Source organism: Carcharodon carcharias, chromosome 17 (assembly GCF_017639515.1).
Source record: "Carcharodon carcharias isolate sCarCar2 chromosome 17, sCarCar2.pri, whole genome shotgun sequence".
NCBI lineage: Eukaryota > Metazoa > Chordata > Chondrichthyes > Lamniformes > Lamnidae > Carcharodon > Carcharodon carcharias.
The window spans coordinates 24,552,534-24,577,665 of record NC_054483.1 but is presented as its reverse complement, the minus strand read 5'-3'; the positions used below and the strand labels follow the sequence as shown (position 1 = coordinate 24,577,665).

Genomic DNA, 25,132 nt, shown 5'->3' with positions numbered 1-25,132 from the left:
CCTACACTCTAAATAGTACCATGGAATCTTTTACATCTGGTTGTGATGCTAGTTCAAGTGTCATTGAAAGGACAGCACCTCCAACAAGGTAGCATTCCCTCTGCATGCTCAAGTCTGTCCAGGCATTCTTCCATCGGCTGCATTAAACCAAGGTTCAGAAACCGTACTTTCAGGTCTTGAGTCAGAGGGTTGTGGGTTGAAGTCCCACACCAGAGTTGCAAGTACAGAACCCAGACTGACACTGAGGCAGATTCAAGCTGACTTTCATCAAGCTTGCTGAGGCTTTCAAACCAGGATCTTCCGGAGATCTTTCCGTAGTTTTGAGAGTTCTTCTATTTGTTCTGGGGATGTGGATGACATTGCCAAGGTCGTGTTTATTGTCCATCCTGAGCTGGCAAGAGACAACATGAAGAGTCTACCATGCAGTGAGTAACTGGAGTCATGTATGGGTGAGACCGGAAAGAAGAGGCAGTTCCCCTTCTCTGAAAGGCCATTCGAGAAGCTTGCAACTCATTTTTCTATTCTTGGCACCAGCGCTCAAGTCACTGACTTCAACTTGACAACTTGTGGTGATGGGATTTGAAGTCCACTTGCCGGCCTAAAGGCCACTGCACTACCATACGCTGTGAAGGGGAGACAGGAGCAAGGACAAAGGAAGGCCTAGTGTCCCTGGGAATGCATCAGAATTTACACGTACCCCCCAAAGTGTGTGCCAATGTTTTCAGGGGGTCCACATGAATTTGTCGGTGTCGCACATGAGATAATGCAGGAGTGAGAACAGGAAATCTGGCTGCTTCAGCCAGCCCATGCCGGTGTTTAATGAAGTGACAGAAATGAAAGGCAGTACTAGGCCTTCAAGAAGCACTGCAGAACATCCAGTCTTTTATGACTTTTTTGTATGTTAAACACATGTCCTTTAGTCCTCCCCCATCTGTCAAGAATCTATCAATAAGCATGCAATGTAGCCCTTTCATTTGTCCCCCACATAAACACTCAGTCCAACCCTTTCATTTATCCCCTGTTTCCTGGAGGCACCCAAGCACAGTTAGGGTTGAAAGACACTGCAGGAGAGTTCATTATTTATGTTGTGACAGCGCTGTGCATGTACAATACCGGCCTGTGGCCTCCGAGAACTGGAATGCTTCTGTCAAGCGTCAAAACCTACAGGCAACAAGGACTGTAAACGGCAGTGGTTCTCAAGGACAGACAGAGCCCAAGATGAGAGAGGCACAGGCCAGGGGAGGAGGCTGGCTGGGGGAGAAAACATCAAACTACAAGAAAGAGATAAAGAGGCTCTGGTGAGACAGGGGTGCTGGCATGGGAGAACAGGGCGGGGAAGCAAATCTGGACTGTCAGAGGTTGGTGGGGACGGGGGGGGGGGGTACGGAAGATGGTCCCACAGGGAAAGAAAGACGAAAAGGGTAAAAATCTGGGATAGCCAGGAACAAAAAGAACACAACAATTGTTTGACAGCCAATCTCATGTTCTCCCATGTGGAATGTTTCCTCTATATTTCTTTATTTACAGCACATAATGACTACATTCTCCTTTATTGGAGAAATGCCTTTGTGGGCTGTGACTTGCTGTAGTCATGGCCTCTGATGTCACCCTTCATAGATACCAGTTTGGGGGCAGAGGTCATTCTAGCCACCACATGGAACATCTTTCTGACACTCCATGCACATTTGTGTTTCAGTTGATTAAATTATCCAGGAGGGGAGATGGAGAGACTGGTTCCTCTGATGGGGCTGGGGTTGCTGGGGAGGTAGAGTGTGAAACAATGGTACATAATCTTCAAATATCAGCTGGGTCCTTCACAGGTGATTTTTTTTTTCACTCTTTCACAGGATGTGGGTGTCGCTGGCTGGGCAAGCATTTGTTGCCCATCCCTAATTGCCCCTTGAGAAGATGGTGGTGAGCTGCCTCCTTGAACCGCTGCAGTCCGTGTGGTGTAGGTGCACCCATAATGCTGTTAGGGAGGGAGTTCCAGGATGGTGACCCAGTGACAGTGAAGGAACGGTGATGTCAGGAAGCACATCTTCATACAATGTGGGAGTGGAAAGCTGGAATTCTGTCCCGTGGGGATGAGCAATGAATGTTGGCCTTGCCCACCATGCCCACATCCCAGGAAAGAACTTTTAAATAAGTTCTTGAAACTGGGAGTCAATTGAAAATTTGCAAATGGAGATTGATCGATTGTTGTTGGGGACATGTAATAAGGGTTATGGAAACAAGGCAGGTGGGTGGAATGAGGGTGCAGGTCAGTTATGGTGGGACAGGCCAGAGAGGCTGAATGGCCTACTCACATATGTGTCTCAGGGAAAGGAGACGTCAAGCACAGTTAAATGCACTCAAGGTAAAAGGATGAGAATGTAAGCAATGAAAGCTGTATTACCCTGGGATCATTTTCCCTGCTATTCCCCTTGTGCAGGAACTTGATAGCAAAAGAACTCCTTACCTTGGTTGCACCCAGTGAAACAGTTTGGAAAGAACATGTCTACATCTCAACCACAAACAGCGGATAGAGGAAGCGTTTGCTCTGTGCTCATGATATTGCTAGACAAAGCGAACAGCTGAAGCTTGCTTCGCCCCCACCCCAGCACCTCTCCGGGCCCTGCCCACCCTCCAGGGAAACAGAAGATTCACATGAGCCAGAAGGTGCACGACAACCAGAGGTAGCAGAGCAGAGCACCATTTGAGGCGATCCTGGTAAAGACATCCCTGAATCCCAAATCAGCAAGAAAATACAAACAAACAAAATCTGTGGATTGGCCGCAGTGCTCATTTGGGAGAGCTGATGTATGGGGGGGTTGCGTGGGGGGGTGATGACAGTGTGCCAAACCTGGCTGTTTTATTCCCATTCCGCCCAGTCCTGACAGTTTAGTGCAGGAGTCACAACATTGTGAAGTAATGTCCACATGACCCAGACCATTGGAAATACAAAGATAAAAGCAAAATACTGCAGATGTTGGAAGTCTGAAACAAAAACAAAAAATGCTGGAAAAACTCAGCAGATCTAACAGCATCTGTGAAGAGAAAGACAGAGTTAACGTTTTGAGTCCATTTGACTCTTCATCACTGGCGGCTGTGCTTTCAGCTGCCAAGGCCTTAAACTCTGGAATTCCCTCCCTAAACATCACCACCTCTCTCTCTCTCCCTCTCTGCTCCTTTAAGATGCTCCTTAAAACCTACCTCTCTGCCCTTTTATGTAGCTCGGTATTAAATTTGATTCAATAATGCTCTGATGAACTCGTGTTTCCCGTGTTAAAGTTATAAAGAGAAATACAAGTTGTTTGTTGGTGTTAAAGGTATGAATGGATCCAAACTGATGAATTGAGTTAACATCTAGTACTTTTTGTGGGAGAGAGTTCCACCCTTTGTGTGAAGAATTGTTTCAAACTTCTCACCTGAATGACCTTCCAATGATTTAAGGTTATATCTCCTTGCTAGGAGTGTGGGCAAATGATCTCTGTGATGCTCAATGGCCAAGAGCATCTCTTTCTCTGCAGTGCCTGTACTGACATGTCTGAAGAGGCAATGGTGGCTCTTTCTGGGCAGGATTCTTCTCCAGGAATCCAGCCAAAAATGAGGTGGGGCAACAACACACAATGAAGCAAAAGGTCATTTATCCCATTGCTGTTTGTGGGAGCTTGCTGTGCACAACTTGGCTGCTGCGTCTCCAACATTACAACAGTGCATTAGTGCTGCATTGTCTGTAAAGTGCTGCAAGTCATGTGAAAGGGGCTGAACAGCACAAGAGAGAGATGTAACTGGCTGAAGACAATGTCCAACAGGAGAAGCTTGTTAGCTGTGTGAGAAGTGTTCCAGGATCATTTTTGGAGGTGCTTTATGGGCGGCTGCTGTTCATTTTTCCTCACATGACCACTAATTGAGTCACATCCTCGGGAATGACACGTTCCCGTGAAGCATTAGCAGCATTAACGATAAAAAAAGGTAACCTGGCACTTTTTGAAAGGAAAGGATCAGAGTGTAGTGTCCTGTGCTTACTGCAAACAGAAACACAACAACATTGATCAGCCGATGAGACAGCCAATGGGAACAAACTCCAATGGTCGCACAAAGGCACAATTTCTCATCTAACTGCAGGTGAGAAGTCACCAACTGAGTGGTGTTCTCCATTTCAACAGAGAGTGTGACATCAGCTTGAGGATGCAGTGTGGCACCATTTCATACCTGCTGCTACACCACTTAAACTGGTGCTAAATCCAATGAAACCATAAGTTTTTAAACTGGGCTCCCTGGATCCTCGATGAAGGGTGGGGAGGGCTTGGCAAAAGGTCCACAAAACAACAATCTAGCTGTTTTGTTTTGGGTGCCTGACATGAGAAGAATGTTAGCATTTGGAGGGGCTGCCTGGAAGTGTGTGAATATTTGTGGGGGTTCCCCAGGAGTGTGCCATTACTTGCAGGGAGTCACTTACATTATTGGCTGCTGAATTTGCAACATTACAACACTTCAAAGTACTTCATTGGCTGGAAGGGCTTTGGGACAATCTGAGGTCATGAAAAGTGACGGGCAAATGCAAGTTCTTTATTCATTCATGGGATGTGGGCTTCGCTGGCTGGGCCAGCATTTATTGCCCATCCCTAATTGCCCTTGAGAAGGTGATGGTGAGCTGCCTTCTTGAACTGCTGCAGTCCATGTGGTCTAGGTATACCCACAGTGCTGTTAGGGAGGGAGTTCCAGGATTTTGACCCAGCGACAGTGAAGGAACGGCGATATATTTCCAAGTTAGGATGGTGAGTGACTTGGAGGGGAACTTCTAGGTGGTGAGATTCCCATGTGTCTGCTGCCTTTGTCCTTCTATGTGATAGAGGTGGTGGGTTTGGAAGGTTCTGTCAAAGGAGGCTTCGTTAATTCCTGCAGTGCATCTTGTGAATGGTACACACTGCTGCTACTGTGTCTGTGGCGGAGGGAGTGAATGTTCCCCTGAGAAAGGTTTCTTTCTGTATGACACACCTGAGTCTAGTCCACTCCAGAGGGCAGTTAACGGAAGACTAGAGTCACATCTACGCTAGACCAGGTCAAGACAGTAGCATCCACCCAGAGAAGACACCAGTGAAAAATTGGGATTTTTGTGACAATCCAATCGCATCACAGTCACTTCATAACCAGATTTTGTCAACTGAATTCAAATTCTCAAAATTTCATGGTGAAATTTGAACCATTATTCTCCGAGTGACTGGCGCAACCACTACCCTATGGTACCTCTGCTCCTTGCATCAATATTGACAGGGGAGGCTCAGCTAAGATGAAGTGATCCCGTGGAGTGTGCTATCAGTTGCAGAGGACGGCTGAGATTGTATTCATATTACCGAGTTCCTAATTCCCCTCCGCAAAACTTGGTTAATGATTGCATTGGGGCTGGGGGCAATGGGAGATGTGAAAATGTGCACTGGATCCCCATAAGCCCACTCCCCGATTCTAAAAGCATTAAAATAGAAAATAGCCCTCAAGGAGAAACATGATGCAGCTATTCCTGATCAAAACAGGCACTTCAACACAACGGGTTTCAAGGTTTCACACATGAGGGGGAGGGGGAGAGGGGGTTCCGTCTGTTGCAATGAAAACCATGCACTAAAAAAATACTAAAAATAGGGAAAGACCCCAGACCCCCAGGTTCAAATCTGATCCTCAAACATTTATTAGGTAGCAGAAGTGGAGCCACGGGACGATACAGCTCAGGAGCTCCCTCGGTCCCGGCTGCCCATTAAAATGGGACAAAGCTTCGCCAAAGAAATGAAAACCCAGCAGAATTATTTGGAGAAATCCGACACGGTAGCCGGAGTTCTTTGCAAATGAGCTCGAATTGTCACGCCAACGGTTGTGATGCGCTGCAGGCGATTTTTAACCAAATGCCAGTTTTATTTAAGAAACTTATCTCTTTTTTAAAATTGTAAATTAAAATGCAATATGATTTGCGTGTGAACCTCCAGTATAACTAGCAGTGCGTTCAACTGCACTTACATTGTTAAATAACCCCCACCCCCCACCCCCCCCAAAAAAAAATCAATGAAAACGCTTGCAAACTCGCAATGTGGGGCTGCCAGCCTGCTCTCTCATTCTAAGTGCTGCCTTTGTGCGCTTGCGCCTCCAACTTCAGGACAATTATTCAGGGTGGCGAGTACTGATGTCGAATTCTGAATGGACAGTTCCAGTAAGATGCCTTTCATTGGTAGCTATGATTCTGCTTACGATTTCATTGAGATCTTCCCCCGAGATAACACTTGTATAAATGTGCCTTTGCAGTTCATAAAGTGACACACACACACACACACACACACACCCATCCATCCAGATACACACTGAAGCTGGTGCGAGAGAGAGCAGAGAAAGAGGTGGACGAGCTCAGTTGACCTGATCACCGACTCGTCTGCAGCGATGTTCCACAAATCAGCTCTCTTTGCGATCCTGGTGTCCGTTCAGCTCGGTGGCTGGTCGGCTGCAGATGAAATAGCTCCACCTGTTGAGGATAAGAACGACTCTCTGCCATCCAGAAGGATGAGATTTTCCGCGCAGAATTCAGGTAAGTGCACACAGCTCCTGCTCTTGTCTTGTGCCCAGGTTTAAATCAGCTGGAGACCGGGTTCTCCGCAGTGGACCCGGCTTCTCCAGTTCCTCACTCTTGGCGTCTCCTATCCCACTCACTGGACCTCCTGTACAATACAGGCAAGGCAAGTGCAGGCATTTATGTACAGTTTACGACTGCTTGAAACAAAATCCAATTTTGACGTGTTTTTTCAGGTAATATGCTTTCTGCACCCAGTTTTGGAGCAGCAGAATTGCTAGAAGTGGATACAGTTTCACGTTCTAACCTGAGCTGGCCAATCACTTCCTGCTGAGCATGTTGCCATTGAGATTCGTTTATACTGTAAATACAGTTGTTACTGTAAAAACTGGTTACTTTCAAAATAAAACTTGTGTCCGTTCAATGCACTGTCATTAAGTTTCCTGGATCTATAGACCATACTGATTTTATATTTAAAAACATGAACTTTTACCTGCAAGTGTGGTGATGGGGCATTGTTCAAGTGACTACCTGGTAGGAGATAAAGGTGTGGACTCTGTGTGTGTGGAGGGGAGGGGAGGGGAAGGGGGTCTGCACTGAACACTGAAGGAAAGGAGTCAGCTTACACAAACCAGACTGTAGCATTGTCTTCCTGGACGTTGTTTTCCGCAGTACCCAGGGGTGTGCGAGTGTGTGTGTGTGTGCTTGCTCACTCCTCAAAGTGCTCAGCTGCCAAGGGAAACCAGGGTGAAACACGCTCAAGACAAACAAATTTTTAAGTCTCTTTTTTTAAATTTTTGAATGGGAAATAATATCAAGTAGCACCACTCAGTTAGTGACAGAATGCAAAGTTGAACATCTAAACTTAGCACAACTGAGACTGTGTCTGCTGGTGAAGTCTATGTCAACGTGTCCATACTCTTGGATCTTGCTCTGTTTTTTGACAACCCCCATTTATGCAGCTGTCACAACCCAGAGATGGAGCTCAGTCTGCTCTCATGTGGGGTCTTTTTTTTTGTAATGTTCAATCTCAGTTGAGAAATCTGCTGAATTGTTTGAAAAATCAAAAGCAAAAAATTTGCACAAGTAGCTTCTGTAAGAAAAAGGTATATTCTGATTTGCTTTGCTGCATTCTGTATGGTACTGACTGAGTGGCTGCTTCCAATACCGCGGAGAGCTGCTGATAAAACATGCAATAGAGAGTGGAGTGTCTGAGAAATCACATCAAGCATCCTTTACAAGGTATTTTGCAGCAATGATTATGGACACCAGCTATTAGTCTGAATGTCACCTGATGCTCCAAAGTGCATTTCACTATTTTATTCCCTTTTTTTTGCAATACTTGACTTCCAAATGCCGACTTAAGCTTTTCCTTAGCAAGACCCTTCACACAAAATGTGCCTTCCTTGAAGTCTCATTGCTTCGCATCAAATGGAGGAAATGGTTTTTGAGTGCTGTCATTAGGTTTTCACTGGTGGTGGTGAAAACCATGAAGAATTCACCTTTAATGCTTCAGAGGCATCACCATGAGCTTCACACCCAGACATTTATTTTGAATGTGCAGTTAGCATTGCTATACCAATGGCAGCTTTGGCTCAGTCATCAGCTTCTCCAAAGGCACAAGCTCAGCCTGAGTGAGTGCTATGCTGTCAGAACCACCAGTTTCCTGATGAGATATTAAACTGAGGTCACATCTGACCCCTGAGGAGGGTGTAAAATATCCCATGGCACATCTCGAAGAAGAGCAGGGGGAGTTCCCCCTGGTGTTCTGGCCAATATTTATCCCTCAATAAATACCATTAAAAACAATTGAACTGCAGTTACACCTCATTCACTCTTCATGGGAGCTTGCTGTGTAAAAAATTGGCTGCCATGCTTCCTGCATTACAGAATTGAGTACGCATCTAAAGTATCTCATTGGTTGTTAAGCGCTCAGGGTCTAATTGAGGTCATAAAATGCACCACAGAAATGCAAGCTCATTCACAAACTGTACTGGTTTGAGGAATTTGCTTTCTGTGGCTTCTGGAGAACGTCAACTTAAATGTGAGGCTTGATAAGAAGTATTATGAGGAAGCAACAGAAGCCTTAATTAAATTCAACATTCCATCACAGCCAGTTTGTCACTTGTGCATTCTCTCATATATGCAGTGCTACAGACAGGGCAGAGAGGGTAGGATAGTTTCCCCTTTTTCCATCTCTCAACTGATCACAACAACATATTTTTTGAAGAAGTGTTTTAACCCCTCGAGTGCTCTGACTCTCAAGAACAGACACAAAACTGGTTTTCTCTTAAGTCTTCATAAGAAGTAATAAATCATTATTTCTCAACACCCAAATGTATTCATTTTACACACACACACACACACAAGACACACAAAAATGTGCACAAGAAAAGGTGAGTACAAAGGAGTCAGCATTCCTTTAGGTTTGTTTTTAAGAAGTCCAAAATGTCAATGGGTCATACCTGAGTCTTTTGAGATGGAAGCTGGAAAGGTTGCAGACCTGATGACTACTTTTTGTTCACTGAGGAAATGAAGGTCGGAAGTTTCTGGCAATGAATCTGGAGTGGCTTATGACTTGCAGAGCAGGTTTCTGGCTTTGGTACAGTTGAGGTGCAGCAGGTTCATGCAGTAAAGATCTGGGTTGCTTCTTCAAATCGGTAGGTAAAAGATAAGTTTCACCTCTCTGCCTGTTAGTGAATTCTAAGCAATGTCCTTCCTTTTGCTGGGTGGGATCTTCTCCCTCTGAGTTCCTTTGTCTCCCAGACAGACTGACATGAGGCTACTCTCAAAAACATGTGTTCACAAGTGTTCCTTATCACAAACTGGTTTCTGACAGGCAACCATAGTATCTGTTTTTCCATTGTCCATAGAAATAATCCCTGGCAACTTGAGCATTGACACACAAAGGGGTTTTGTGTTTTGGCCGTTTGTATCTCCTTGTGTTAGAATGGGTTCCCCTCATAACCATTCGACAGAATTCCATTCTTCAGCCAATAAGTCTCTGAGGCCATTGTGCAGTCATTTCTGTATGCATTTGGACAATAGCAGCCATTAAAATTCACAAGAATTATATGTTGCATTTGAATGCTTTTCTCAGTGAAATGTCCCAAATTTACATTTTAATGTCCTGATCAGACAACCAAGCAAACTTCCAACCTTTAGCAGTTTTATGTAAATGGACAGACAAGAAAGGAGGTCACCTGACCTTTTGACTCCATCTTGTTTCAACGCAGATTATCCATTCTCCATGTTACTCTAACAGGTAAAGTGTACATTTTCCATAAATTTGCCTGGGTGTGATATAACCTTAGTCATCCCACAGTGGGTTGTTGAGAGCAAGTGTAATCTTCAGGTGATAGGTTAGAGAATGGATCATTTTCACTTTAGGGTTGGCAGGTATAATTCAGTCCCCATTTTAATATTGCACCAATTCTGTCCTTATTCCTATATAAATTGCTCTGCGCACATTTGTAATGCTTCCTGCCTCTGAAACCTTGTCATGCTGCATTTCCTGCCTTGTGACAAGTGTGCCATAGTGTCTCCACTGGCAGGAGGGTGTAATTACAGCCATGGCACTTTCTATAGAACATGAACATTGTCATAAATGAAATGCAAAGCTGCCAGGAACTATATGCATTTGTCAAGTTATTGACATATTAAAAAATAAAATTTCTTCCAATGGAATGTCTTGTGTGTGCAGTTCCTGTCTGTCACATCTTAGGCATCACACTGATAGCATATTCCTGCAACGACATGGTCCAAAGGTGCACCCCAGGTAACTTGGTGCAAGTTGGGGTGGAGTCAGTAGAGCTTTAGCTGCTATCTTGCTAAACCTTCAGGGGGCTGAGGGAAGAAAGAGATAATTTAAAAAAAAAAAACAATCATCAGTACATGTCCCTGTGACCTTTTAGCGCCATAATCCCAATAGAATTTCAAATCCATTGCTGGTGAGGAGGGTTGCCAAAGATGATCCAGGATTTCCAGGAGCTGGAGGTGAGTTTCCTGGACACTGCAGCGAGCAGCCCAGGGAGGTTGTTAACAACGCTGTTTTGGAGCTTCATCTTCAATTCTGAAAAAATGTGGGGTAACCCTCGAGAGTTGGCTACCCGACTGATGTCTCTGCCAACCTTTCCCCATTAACATTCAGTTTGTTCTCTCTGCTTTGTAGCTGAGATCATCCGGTGCCTGAACAACGCACTCCACGTGGGCTGTGGGGCATTTGCCTGTCTGGAAAATTCAACCTGTGACACCAATGGGATGTACGGTATCTGCAGGTCCTTCCTGTATAACGCTGCAAAGTTTGACACTCAGGTATGGGGTTCTTGTATGAGACACGAGGCTGGCCCTATGGGGTACGAGTGTCTGCTGTAGCTGAGTGGGTATCACTCTCTCCTCAAGTCAGATGTTTGTGGGTCCAGAGACATGCACACACACACACACACACAAAAAAAAAAATTAAGTGCAGTACTGGGGGAATGCTGCACTGTTGGAGGCACTGATTTTCAGATGAAATTTTAAACCAAGACCCTGTCTGCCCTCTCAGGTGGACACGGCGTTATTTTGAAGAAGAGCAGGGCACTTTGGTGTCCTGGCCAATATTTATTACTCAATCAATATCACTGAACCAGATTATTTTGTCATTATCACATTGTGGTCTGTGGGAGCTTGCTTGTGAAAATTGTTTATCTTATCGCCTACCTTACAGCAGTGACTACACTTCAAAAGGACTTCATTGGCTACTAAGTGCTTTGAGACAAAGGCACTGTGTGCTTAGGAGGGAGACAGTGGTGTATTGGTATGACATTGGGCTAGTAATCCAGCAGTCCAGACTAATGCCCTGGGGTGCGTGGGTTCAAATCCCACCAGGCAGCTGGTGGAATTTAAATCCAATTAATAATCTGGAATTGAACCCATCTGGTTCAATGCCCTTAGGGAAGGAGGAAAGCCTTAAATCACAGGATGATATAGATGAGCTGGTAAGATGGGCAGAGCAGTGGCAAATGGAATTTAATCCTGAGAAATGTAAAGTGATGAATTTCAGGAAGACTAACATGGCAAGGGAATACACAATGAATGGTAGGACCCTAGAATGTACAGAGGATCAGAGAGACCTTGAAGTACATGTCCATGGACCCCCAAAGGCAACAGCATAGGTAGATAAGGTGGTTAAGAAGGCATACTTGCCTTTATTAGCCAAATTATAGAATATAAGAGCATAGAAGTTATTGCTGGAGTTGTATAAAACACAGGTTAGACTACAACTGGAGTATTGTGTGCTGTTCTGGAATCTGCATTATAGGAAGGATATGATTGCACTGGAGAGGGTGCACAGTAGATTCCCCACAATGTTGCCTGGGCTGGAGCATTTCAGCTATGAGGAGAGACTGGATAGGCTAGGGTTGTTTTCCTTAGAGCAGAGAAGGCTGAGGGAGGACCTGGTAGAGGTATACAAAATTATGAGGGGCACAGATAGGGTTGATAGGAAGAAACTTTTCCCCTTACCGGAGGTGTCAATAACCAGGGGGCATAGACTTAAGATAAGGGGCAGGAAGTTTAGAGGGAATTTGAGGAAATATTTTTTCACCCGGAAGGTGGTTGGAATCTAGAACACACTGCCGGAGGAGGTGGTAGAGGCAGGAATCCTCACAACATTTAAGAAGTATTTAGATAAACACTTGAAACGGTATAGCATACAGGGTTACGGGCCAAGTTATGGAAAATAGGATGAGGATAGATAGGTTCTTGATGGTTGGCATGGACTCGATGGGCCAAAGGGCTGTTTCTGTGCTGTATAACTCTATATGACGCTACCTTGTATTGATAACCCCTAATTTTGGACTCCTACAATTGGAAACATTTTGTCGACACCTCGCCTATTGTAATTTTAAAGACAGTTACTTCTCAGCGGTTTCCTTTGCAGAGAGAAAAGCCTCAGCCTATCATTGTGTCTTTCCCGATAGTTCTAATTTGATGGGTAGATGGTATGGAGCTCCCCAGCTGTATCATTCTTTGTGAAATCACTTTCAATCTTGCCAAGTCAAGTCACTCATACAAAGGGGCACAGTATCAGGATAACAGGTTGATCATTTCAGCAGATGGAGAGATCTGAGATGAGGAGAAATTTCTTCACTCAAAGGGTTGTGAATCCTTGGAATTCTCCAGCCCAGGGGGTAGTGAATGCTCCATCATTGAATATCTTTATCGCTGAGATAGACAAACTTTTAGGCTCTCATAGGATGCAGGGAAAATCAAACTGAAGTTGAAGATCAGACACAATCATATTGAATGGCAGATCAGGCTTGATGAGCCATATAGTCTATTCTTGCTCCTATTCCTTATGTTCTTAGATTTTTAGTAAACTTTTCAAAATTCAACCTGCAAACTAAATAGAACAGAAACATGCAACACAAAAAAGGAGGCCATTCAGCCCATTGTGCCTCTGCTGGCTCTTTTATTCAGCTGGTGGCACTTGCTTGCTCTTGCTCCATCGCCCTGAAAATGTTTCCTCCTTCCAGCATTTGTCCAGTTCCCTTTAGAAAGTTCACGTTGAATCTGCTTCCACCACATTTAAACATTCATTTCCAGATCGAAACAACCTCACTGTGTGGGAAAAAAAAAATCTCCCTGATCAAACCCTGGTACTTTTGCCAACAATCTTAAACCTCAAAGTGGATGGAAGAAACAAATATCATCTTCACCATGGCATGGTAGCCAAGCGTTTGACAATTGAGCTGGGGGGGGGTGGTGGCAGGATTTCATTTGGGCCTCGCATTGGATGATGAGTCACAGTGACCTGCAGTATCTCCCAACTCAAGCAGGTTGTATTTGGCAAGTCCTTTGAGCTACCTTGAGGTACACTGTAAGTTGTACAGGTACAAGTACAATCTCACCTTGTCAGAACACTCTAGCTCCAAGGCGACACTGCTTTCATTTATCAGTAACATAGCAGCAACATCAAGGGAGCTGAAGATCAAGGTTCTGAAGCAAATTTTGGGTGAAAGTTAGTCAACTTAGAATGGGAGCAATTATAGGAAGAAGAAATCAGTTGAGCAACTTGCAAGCCATTCTGAAGTAGTCACAAGGCAGGTAGTCAGTATAATCCAGAAATCTTATGTACCCACTTTTAAGAACGAGCCAGAAAGAGAATCTGGAGGAGACTGGGGGAACACATCCCATGCATTCTTGAAACTTGGGAGTCACAAAAAGGCCAGACCTTTCCTTCGCGAAAGGACATTTGTGAACCAGGTGGGTTTTTACGACAATCTGGTGATTTCGTGATTACCAGTACTGGGATTGGCTTTTTGTTCCTGATTTATTCATTGAATTTAAGTTCCACCATCTGCTGTGGTGGGATTTGAGCTCACTTCTCCAGATTATTAGTCCAGGCCCCTGGATTACGAGTTCATTAAAGTAACCACTCAGCTGCTGTACTTGTGAAGCTTCAGCCAATGATAAACGATGGAATCAACTGCATGCAAGGCAACTGTCAGTGCATCCGCAAAGCTCCAATTAAAGGTGGGATCAAGCGGCAGGGTCATCTACAGTTGGAGAGAATAGACTTGCTTCTGCTCTTTCCTGCAGTTAGATGTCTCATTATGTCTACTTTGCTCGGGTTAGCACTAATGATTGGCAGAACAAGCAGAGAGAAGATGTTAAAAATGTAGAGTAATGGGTTGATGGTTATTTTATGACCATGATGAAATTAATGATGTAAGAGTGACATCAGTAGTCAAATGACCGAGAGGCTACAAGAGAGCTAAGCACAGAACAGGGGCCTGTGTCCTGGAAACCATGTGCTTACCTGGAGGTCTTTGTAAATAAATAATAAATTGTTTGAAGTTAAACTATACCGACTATCTCTTGGTCTGAAAAGGGGGCGGCAAAGCTTTATCAAGGTATGGTAAGACGAGAAAGCATGGTGTTCGTGAATCATCATTAATGCTGGGCCACAACTGCCCAGGTAAAACATAAAAGGTAGAGAAGGAAAGGTTTTACTGTGGTCCAGGTAGTCTGAAGCTAAAGTCAGATCCAAGATCATAGAACTCTACATCTCCAGGAACAGCAAGCATGGACCCTTACATCTGAGTAAAATGCTGACGTTAGCGAACAGAGCTTGGACCATTAGACTGGGTGAAGTAAAGGGAGAGAGGCACTTGGGACAAAAAAATACACTGCTGTTGCTGAAGCTTTTGATTTGAATGTTCCAAGAAAAGATACTTTTGCAGTTATTTCCGATATATACAGTTCAGCCTTTAGACTACGTTTCGGGACTGACGAGTATTTTTATACCATAGGGAAAAGCATTCGTCAAGGACAGTTTGAAGTGCATCGTTAACGGAATCACTTCCAAAGCCTTCTTCACCATTCGTAGATGCTCGGCTTTTCAAAAAATGATAGCGGACATTCAGGAGGAGTGTTACAGGAAACTGGACATCTGTACAATGGCAAAGCATAACACTGTGGCAATAACAGAAGTCATTCAGCTCCCTGCGTATTTCAAAAACAGGTATAGTACTGGAAATGTTTAAGTATCAGAATTCCATCTATGGAATAGGTTTCCCTAGGGATTGATTGATTCCCAAGCAAACTTGATAAATTCCTTTGAACATTTGGGATCCAGTTTATGAGTGATTTAAGAGATGAAGTGTCATAACTGTACTGAGCTTGGGAGGAACAAGTGATTTTGGACCTATGGTTCCCAAAGCTCTCCACCAGTGGGGTTTCCTCACCTCATGTCTTGCTCTGTTGTAGATTAATCAGCAGAGATTGATAGCTATGATTAGTCAATAACGTCATTATCAATGTATGATATAATTGCCAGGATGGTAAAGATGAACAAGATGGACCCAGGTCCTTTTTTTATCCAACGCTCCCAATGATCCTATGAATCAAAGTAAAATGTAGTTTGACTCCTTTACTTATTCAGAAAGTGACCTGAATATTTTCTGTGCCAGTTTCTAGCTGAGGCATTGTATCTCGAAGAATCTGTCCCACTTTTATTAAAATGGCCCTGCAAGTCAGCCATACATTTGCAAGATCAAATGAAGTGCCAGTTCCTCTGATTTTTATTTAACTAATCATCATGGCCATTGGTTGACTATTGTCAGGTCTCCACTGATTAACCTCCAGACCTGAGGGCTTGACCCTGGTACAGTGGTTAAGGATTGGCAATGGCCACCCTTGCACTGACATCATAAAACTTTAGGCTGACACTCCAGTGCAGGGTTGAGGGAGTGCTGCAAGGTCAGGAGTGCCATCATTCAGGTGAGATAATCTGAGATGGATGGAAGTAACAGACCCCAGGGCATGATCCGAAAAAGAGTAGGGCAGTTCTCCCTGTTGTCATGGTTAATGTTTATCCCTCAACCAACATCACTGAAGCAGATTATCTGGCCGTTCTTACATTGCCCTTTGTGGGAGCTTGCTGTGCACAAATTAACTGCCTCATTTCCTACCTGACAACAGTAACTACACTTCAAAATGTACTTCATTGGCTGTAAAGCACTTGGGAACATTTCTGAGATTGTGAAAAGGTGCTACATTTGGTTCTGAACTGCAGCTAGGTGGTGGTTTCCTGGTCGCAAGCACCTTTGCTAAGTGCAAGGTGATGTGAATCTTGATGGCATTTCCACCATGAAGGGTTCTGCCTCCTGCAGAGCAATGGGTCAATAAATAAGTTCAAGAGACCATTATGATATTAGTGATGTAACTCCAACATCAGTATGCAGATGACTGAGAAGCTCCAAGAGAGCTGGATGCAGCACTGGCTGTGTCCTGATTGCCACGTGCTTACTATGAGGTCTTTGTAACTGGTTTGTAACAAAAGGTTTGAATTTAAACTATACTATCTCAAGTCTATCCAAAGGGAGCAAAGCCTCACGAAGGTTAGGGAAGCCAAGACAACATGGTATTAGTGAAACCACACTGAAGCTCAGCAACAACATGAAAAGCCGTCAAAGTGTGGAGGCAGAAGCTTCGGTAAATCCATATCAAATCCATCCATCCCGAAAACCAGTGGCAAATGTTGGTGGTGATTAGGTTACTGAACTGGTGTCCGGCATTGACCAATCACTAGTAGCACTGCCCATGCTGATTGTGGTAGGGATAGTACCTGAAATGACTCCAGTAAGAGTGATGTAATCATTTTCTGGGAAATATAGGCTGTTCTAAAATGCACACAAACTGTCACAGCTCTAGCTTGCTGTATCTATCTCTAAAATTCCCCATACAAAACTTGGGTTGCAGTCCTGTTGGGTTGGCCTCAAGCAAAGATTTTCTTTCCTAAAAATATACTTCAGTCACAAAATTTGTAAATGTACACAAAGTAACAATTATGAGCTGATGATATTTTACCAAGCGTAACACAGATCCATTTTTTTTCAATGCAGTATGTGGCATTCTGAGGTACTTCACTACAATTACAGGTTATCATTACAACATCTATTTCATGTCAAACATACCCATTTTCCAGTCTCTCGGTGGTCTACAGTGGGAAGGCCTTTGACAGTGGCCTGCCCCCATTGAGCCTTTGCAGCAGTTGCTCCAGTGCATCCCTCAGCACGTAGCCTTGGACCTCAGAATGTGCTAGCAGTTATACACAGCACTTTGCAATGCAAGGTCAGCAAACTAAACAGTGTGTGTCCCTGGGAACATCCCATTGAGCACAGAGCTGCTTGGGATGGACCTCGGTAAAAACCACTGCATCTCTCTCCAGAGCTGCTTTGCAAAGGCACATTCAGAAGGAGGTAGTTGACGGTCTCTTCCCCACCACACTCCCCCCCAGGGCCTCAAGCTAAAATGATTGAAGCACTGACAGTAATGTTTTCCTATGAGCACAGGTAGTCACTTATAGCTGCAGTGAGGGATTTGCAATGCAGCCCATTGGAGTCAGGTTATCACAATGGGAATTCTTACTGAATACTGCCTTTGAGTTTTGGCAAAGCAAGTCACTTCCTAATATAGTTTGGTTCAGTGATCGCACTGTTGCCTCTACAGTCAGGCTATCATGGATTCAAGTCCCGCTCCAGGGCTTGAGCAGGCCATCCAGGTGACACTTCAGTGCAGTACTGAGGGAGTGCTGCACTGTTGGTGACACCAACTTTTGAGTGAAACATGAAACTGAGCTCCTGTCTCCCTGTTCAGATGGACATAAATGTCCCACCACATTAACTGAACAAGAACGCAGAGTTCCATCTAGTGTCCTGGCCAACACTCACTTGTCAGCCAACAGCACCAAAACAGATCTAATGCTCGCTTATCTCACGGCTGTTTGGGAGAGTTTACTGGGAGCAACTCAGCTTATGTGTTTGCTGGTGACTACGCTCAGAAAGTCATTCATTGTCTCTTTGGGGCATTCCAAGGACGTGCAGATCGTCAGAGGTTTTTATCCCCCCTATAAACATTGAAAGACTTCTGATTGACTTTAACTGTGATTGAAAAGTAAAACGCCTTGAGAAAAGATCAATAGTTGTGGAAGTACAGTTGAAAGGTATGCTTTCATTGAGGGTTCATAATTATTGATTTTGAATTCCCCTTTTGAAATGTCAAGGTGAGCTCTCATTTCATTTCTCTCTCCATTTGTGTTGTTACCTCAAGATATTACAACAAGCTGCTGAGGAGTCTTCTGGAATGCGATGATGAGACAGTGAACGGCATAAGAGAGAACATGATGGTGGGCTTGGGGACGCATTTTTCTGGCTTCGTTCACCTGCTGCAAAGTGACCACTGCTTGTCATCACCACAGAGGACCAGCTTCAACAGCCGGTCATCCAGCGAACACCAAAAACTGCGCGTCTTCCTCCGGAATCTCAATGGCCAACAGGCAGCCGCCCGTCTGGGCACAAAGCTGACATCGGCTGAGAATGAGTGATAATGGAGGAGGGTAAGGAAAGGATGCCTGGACCTGTCTGCAGAACCAAGGTGTTCCCAGTGTAATCCTTCCAATTGGTACTGTTCATATCATGGCAGCTAACAGGGAGCAAGTGCCCAAATCCAACTTGAGCAGGAGACTAACTAGTGAGCAGTAAGCATCAAAGTGCAAGCTCTTTAAACTGGCAGAGAGTAACCGAGAGTCAGAGCATCTTTTTTCCTTAGAGAACACAAGCCAAATACATGTTGGTTTGAATCCAGTCCAGGTCAATTATCAGCATTAATATTTCCAAATGCCACTCACTCCCTTTATCTTTTCCCCCAGCAATGTTAACCTTCCATCTGGAGCAGATGATGTGAGATGTTAGACAACTCCGAGTAGCCACTGAAGCTGGCTGTGGGCAGATATATTCGGAATAAATGAATATCTCTGCTTGAACAGTAGGTACAGGAATATTACATATAGAGTAACTCTTTCGAGTACAAACCCGTTTCCATCTGTTTCAGATGAAGTTAATTGTTTCATAGTTTGCCATTGTGAGATTTGAACTCTTGATCCAGCTCAGCTATCGCCGGCTTTCAGCCTTATGCTGGACCTGGCAGGTAGTTGAGGTCCGTACTATTTGGGAAAATCTCTCCGAGAGCTTGTCTCACCAAGTGGACGGGTGATTTAATTCCACAATCCAAGTAGAGACAGTCACATACATTCGTGTTCACGATCCAATACCTCCAGGAAGTCAAGCTTTCATCAGAGATTGGGTAGCACAAACTAGCAGAACCTTGTCTTATTCTCTCTGGGGGTTTTTGTTCATGCTAGCAGATATAAACATCTCCCTTCTCTGCCCACTATCTTGATCCAATTCTTAGAATCAAGCACAGAAGACAACCATGAGGCACATCCTGGCTGTATTGGCTCTTTGGAAAAGCTATTCAGTGAGCCTAAATCACCCACTTTTTCATTTTCAGGCACGTGACAATATATCCAGTTCCCTTTTTAAAATTACTGTTGAATCTGCTTTCAACACCCTGTCAGACAATGGATTCCAGATTATAGGAACTCACTGCCTGAAAAAGTGTTCATTCTCACTCGGCATTCGTCCGAACTCTTAATTATCCCCGAATGTGCGAGAAGGCTGGTGTGGCTCGTGGAAGCATCATACTGTAGGATGTCCTCTGTTCCACAGTGAAGGCGCATTATAAGCCATGTATAAAAGGGGATTTCTTTAACATCTCATACTCAATGCTGCATCAAACCCAGTGAAATTCTACACCTTAGCATGTAGCACTCTTAACTGACTTGGCAAAAAGGAGCCAGGAACAATCAAACATTGTTTTTGGAATAGATTTAGAATGCTAAGGAATCCCTTGCCCCAGTTATATTGCTTTGCAGTTGAAGGTTCTGGAACATGTCCAGTCCCATTCCGAACACCTTGATGTTAAGAATCAGCAAAGATCACCCTTCAAAACACAACAATTCTTTGTTTGAAATTACACACCCAACAGTTTAAATGTAATTTCTTTCCTCCAAATGGTTAAGGGGGTGATCTAATCTTGGTGTTTAAGATGGTAGAGGAATTTGACAGGGGAGACAAAGAAACATTGGTGGATGGCATTCCGAATAAGAGGGCATAATCTTAATATGAATATGGACAGGCCCATATCTTAGTAACTAATCCCACAGAGATAATCACGGACACATCGCAATACTCCAGTAGGAGTAGTAATCACAAAACACATCGCACGCAGGGAGAATCACAGAATAGGATAGGTGGTGCTTACAACCATCTCGACAGCCAAGATTTCATAGACATGGGGAGCAAGTTACTTACAGGAAGAAAAGAAAAGTTGTGTTCGTTGAACTCATTACAGCCCGAGCAAGAATAAAAATGTCCTTTCAACTCAACAGCAAAGACATTACACCAACATTTTGCATGCATCCTCCTTCAGATTTTCCTGATCTGATTGCAGGCTAGGCCAGGCCAGGAGATGGATGCAGAGATGGATGAGATGTGAAGGTTTGGCTGAGCGATGCTAATGTTGTTCATTAACCAAATCCTTAGGACACTTGGAAGAGCAATTGTACAATACCTTGGCAGAGACTGGGCACTTAGAGACCCTGCCATAGTAGCTTCTCAGAATCTGGGAATTCATGGAATGTTGAGGATATCCATGTTTAATCCTGCTTGCCCTACCCTGCCACTATGTAGAGTAATTGCCCCTGTCACAATACCGTTGGCCACCAAAGGGTTGGATGGGGCAAGATAGAGAGAAAAGTAATGGTTAACCAGAGAATATAAATGGTAAAATATAAGAACAAGAGCAAGCAATTTAACCCTTTGAGTCCATTGCACCATTCAGTGAGATGATAGTTGATCTGTGACTGAACTCCATACATCTGCCTTTACCCAAAATCCCTTTATTCCTTTGGTTGACAAAAAATTGTTAATCTTAGATTTATAATTAGCCATTGATCTAGCATCAACTGCCATTTGGGTGACAAGAGTTCCAAATGTCTACCACTCCTAAGAAGTCTGCTGATTTCACTCCTGAAAGTCAAATTTTTTGACTACAGCCCCAAACCCTGGACTCCCCAGCCAGCAGAAATAGTTTCTCTCTCTCTATCCGATCAGTTCCCCTACTTTGATCAACTCACCCTTTGACCTCTCAAATTACAGGAAATAAAACATTAGTTTGTGTAATCTCTCCCTAAACTTTGACCCTTGGAGTCCAGGTATCATTTATGAAATACAGGCTGCACTCCCTCCAAAGTCTCTATATCCTCCTTCAGGCATGGTGCTCTGAACTTCACCATAATCCAGCAAAATTTCCTGAGTGCTTCAAATGTCTGTACTGTGGGAGGGGTGAAGCTTCAACAAAATATTTCAACAATTCTTTTCTATCAAGCTGATGCAAGCTAAGTAACAAATACATGAGGGACCGATGGTAATGAGGTGGTCACTGTCAGTCTTGATCGCGTACCAGTTTCTTTAAGAAAAGGTTAATGCAAAACAGTCACTCATGCTAATGTTTTGCTGAGAGGGTGGCTTCCCTGTTCACAGTACAGACTAGGGTCATCCTTAACCAAAAAAAAAACAATTGTTGCTTTAAGGTTTGCAGCAGTTGCTCCTGTAAGCTAGCCAATAATATGACAAATGCCATGGACAGGTGAGGAGCCATCCATAGTTATCCTCTTGTTCCAGAAATGCTCAGAAAGCTGTCTGTCCACTGACACCACCCCACCAGAGCCCTGCCAGAAAAAACTGCTTGTGGCGGTTGACCAGGGTGTGAACCAACCCCCCAAAAACCTCCTCCAGGGTCCATTCAGCTTGTTACTCTTTGTGGATCTTGCTGTGCAAAAGAGTGACCAACCCTACAACAGCCGCTGTGCTTCAAAGCAACTAATCATGCACAAAGCATCTTGAGCTTTTGAACAGGACACAGTAAGCTGCTTGATTCATGCCAGCATCTGCTTTCTGATAACAGACTCACATTTCCATGGGGTGGAACCACAAATTAATTCCCCCGCAACCCCCACCAAGTACCAAGGTGAAAATTATGGATGGCCCCAAACTCACTGAGACACCAAATTGTCAGGTGGAGTCCAAACATATTTCTAGGATATTCTATGTTATTTATTTTTATTTCCTAACATTGTCATTTAAGTGGTCTGTATTTTACCTTGTGCCTTGATTCTCGATGCATCAGCTGCACGATTTCTTACTGTGGGTTAGTGTTTGCACTCAAGGCTTCCTGAATGTTGTCCGTTTTGTAACTATATGTTTGTAACTTAAGCATTGAAGTTATAATTACATTCATTAATATGGCAAACAAATTTTTGATGGCTCATCATGTTATTTCATGTCATTTCAATGCCTTCCTCACTCAGATTATATGCATTTAACAATTCCACAATTAAAATATACATTCATCAAGACTACAGTTTCCTGAACTCTTTCCCTCTTCCCTTTTCTCCAGTTCACATCATTAGAGAAACCAAGGGATTGCTGGACAGCTAAGAAATTGATGGAAAAACTCAGCAGGTCTGGCAGCATCTGCACAGAAAGAATCAGAGTTAATGTTTTGAGTCCAATATGACTTCTTCAGAGCAGAAATGTGATGGCTTTTATGCTGTTGAGAAAGGGTATTTTGATTTCAGACTGCGCTTGACCTTTATTCTGCTATTCACACCCACTCTGGAGCCATGCTTTGTTCCTTTACTACCATTCTCACTCTCTTTGCCTTTAGTTACATGACACCTTTGTAATTTAATCTCTGCCACCCTCTACACAATCCCTGACCTGCCCTGTTTGCTCCACCTGACCAACTCCCCTTTTTCAACAGCATAAAACCCTTCACATTCCTGCCACTCTTAAGTTCCGAAGAAGAGTCATATTGGATTTGAAATGTTAACTCTGTTTCTCTCTCCACGGATGCAGCCAGACCTGCTGAGTATTTTGCATCACTTACTATTTTTCTTTAAGATCTCCAGCATCGGCAGTACTTTGTGTTTATTTTAGAAGGTCAGGGTTTGTCTAGTCCACTGACGATCATCCTGGGAGTGATGTGATAGAATGATAATGCAACTATCAAATGATAGCAATCAGTCTCTATCCATGAGTGTACAGCAGATGCATAGTGTGAACAATTTTGGTCCCCTTATCTAAGGAAAGATATACTGGCATTGGAGGCAGTCAAGAGAAGGTTCACTAGGTTGCTCCTGGGGATGGAGGGGTTTTCTTATGAGGAGAGGTTGAGTAGGTTGGGCCTGTACACATTGGAATTTAGAAGAAAAAGAGGTGACCTTATGGAAACATATAAGATTCTTAGGGGGCTGGACAGGGTGGATGCTGAGAGGTTGTTTCCCCTTGTGGGAGAGTCTAGGACCAGAGGGTATAATCTCAGACTAAGGGTTTGTCCATTTAAAACAGGGATGAGGAGGAATTTCTTCTCTCAGAGGGTAGTGACTCTGTTGAATTCTTTACTGCAGAGGGCTGCAGAGGCTGGGTTGTTAATTATATTCAAGGCTGAGTTAGACAGATATTTACTCAGTAAGGGAATCAAGGGTTATGAAGAAAAGGCAGGAAAGTGGAGTTGAGGATTATCAGATCAGCCATGATCTCATTGAATGGCAGAGCAGACTCAATGGGCCGAATGGCCTACTTCTGCTCCTACAGCTTATGGTTTTCTGAGGAAAACTGACCCCCCCCTCCCCCCACCTCCCCCGCGTGGTGGACAGCTTTGGATGTTGTAGATCTAACGTCACCTGTTTCTCCCACACATGACACCCTTGGCTATTTGTCAAGTTTCAAAAGACCAACCCAGTTATTTCCCAACAGATTCCTGGTTTTCACTTTCCCTCACCTCCGCTGGGAAAACTCTTCCCAGAGAGTGGGGAAGATGCAGAAAGCAGAGTGGGGGGAGACAGGGTGGGTGGGTGGGGGGTGGGATGGTGGGGGTGTTGTGGCGAAAGAGTGCAAAGGCAGGCCAAGATCGAGGGAGGGAGAAGGAAGCTGAATTCACCTCCCTTGTGGACTTGCGAACCAACGACTAACAAGTAGCAGCAGCCAAGGGCTCAGGAACATGGTTCACCCGCTGAACATCAATTGATATGAGCTGAGAAAGAGAGAGAGGGAAAGAAAAACTAGCTGCAGACTTGAAAATGGCTCTTTTTGATTTTCAGTTTCGAAACGGTTACTGACTAACCCTCCCACCCAGCCCTCAAGGGTGCATGCAAACCTCCAAAAATGTATGCCGTCCAAGCTTGCCTGTGGGTGACAGTAGCTGTGATCATGGGTGTAATAGATGTACAGAGACATGTGATTACACTCATACTCAGTGACTGGAGCCAGGCCAGATTTGGCCAGAAGCCAAGGCAAATAGTGATTGATGTCTTTGGTAGGCTTGCAGAAGCTTGCAATGTGTTGTGACACTGGAACCCAGGGCAAAGAGAGAACAAAAAAAGGCACGTTCTTGCAGCGGTATGCACACTTCCTGCTTGGATTACCACCTCAGCAAGGGATCTGCATAGTCCTTTTTCTCTCTGGGTAGTCTACGTGTGCAGTGGGGGCGGGGGGGGGGCAGGGAGTGGTTCAGAGCGCTGCGAGGAGGATGACTGCATTCTCATGGCGGATGCTCCCGCTCAGCCAGATCGATCCGTCAGGAATGTGCCATCAGTTGTTGCATGGCTGGCGGCCAAGCTCGGAAAGCCTGAGTTTGTTGTCTTTTGCTTTTTGTGCTCAGTGTCACTCGCCAGTGACACAAGGGCAGATATTTCCGGCCAGCCTTAGTGGGACAATTGTTCGTGGAAATCCAAACTCTGTCTTCTCCGGTGGGTCAGGAAGTTGCTGAACATAATACAGGTCAAGAGAGTTCAGGCCTCATTCACTGGTCTGTGCTGATTTAACTCACCTCAGTCAGGAGGGAGACGGGGAAATCAGCTGGACCAACATTACAGTGGCACAGGGAGACTCATTCAAAACATTAGGGCCTATAGTGGCATTTATTGGCAAACTCTTTTCTTCCAATACCTGGATAAGATAGCAAACCAAGTGGAGGGTGTTAAACTTCCCAATTTTCCAGTTGATGGTTGGGAGAGCAGAGTGCCCAAAGGATGGGCCAATGGTGGGGGTGCAATGTGCAGCAGGCACTCATAGCATGAACACACTGAGCCACAGCTGGCAACCCTGCTTTGAAGGGGGTGACACACTGAAATCCCACTCCAGTTTCCTCTCC

The 25,132-nt window shown here is 44.4% G+C and overlaps 1 protein-coding gene across 1 annotated transcript; it reads left to right on the top strand.

The window, feature by feature from the left end:
- The first annotated feature begins 6,272 nt into the window (after positions 1-6,272).
- LOC121289832 (stanniocalcin-1-like) lies at positions 6,273-22,334 on the top strand. Its single transcript, XM_041209719.1, has 4 exons — positions 6,273-6,547; positions 10,701-10,843; positions 14,827-15,038; positions 18,128-22,334. The coding sequence occupies exons 1-4, from the start codon at positions 6,403-6,405 to the stop codon at positions 18,399-18,401; spliced, it is 774 nt and encodes a 257-aa protein (XP_041065653.1). The 5' UTR covers positions 6,273-6,402; the 3' UTR covers positions 18,402-22,334.
- The last annotated feature ends 2,798 nt before the right edge of the window (positions 22,335-25,132 follow it).

Coding starts and splice junctions, on each gene's coding strand:
- LOC121289832 (XM_041209719.1), top strand. CDS start 6,403: ATGTTCCACAAATCAGCTCTCTTTGCGATCCTGGTGTCCGTTCAGCTC. Junction 6,548..10,700: donor ATTTTCCGCGCAGAATTCAG/GTAAGTGCACAC, acceptor TCTGCTTTGTAG/CTGAGATCATCCGGTGCCTG. Junction 10,844..14,826: donor CTGCAAAGTTTGACACTCAG/GTATGGGGTTCT, acceptor TTTATACCATAG/GGAAAAGCATTCGTCAAGGA.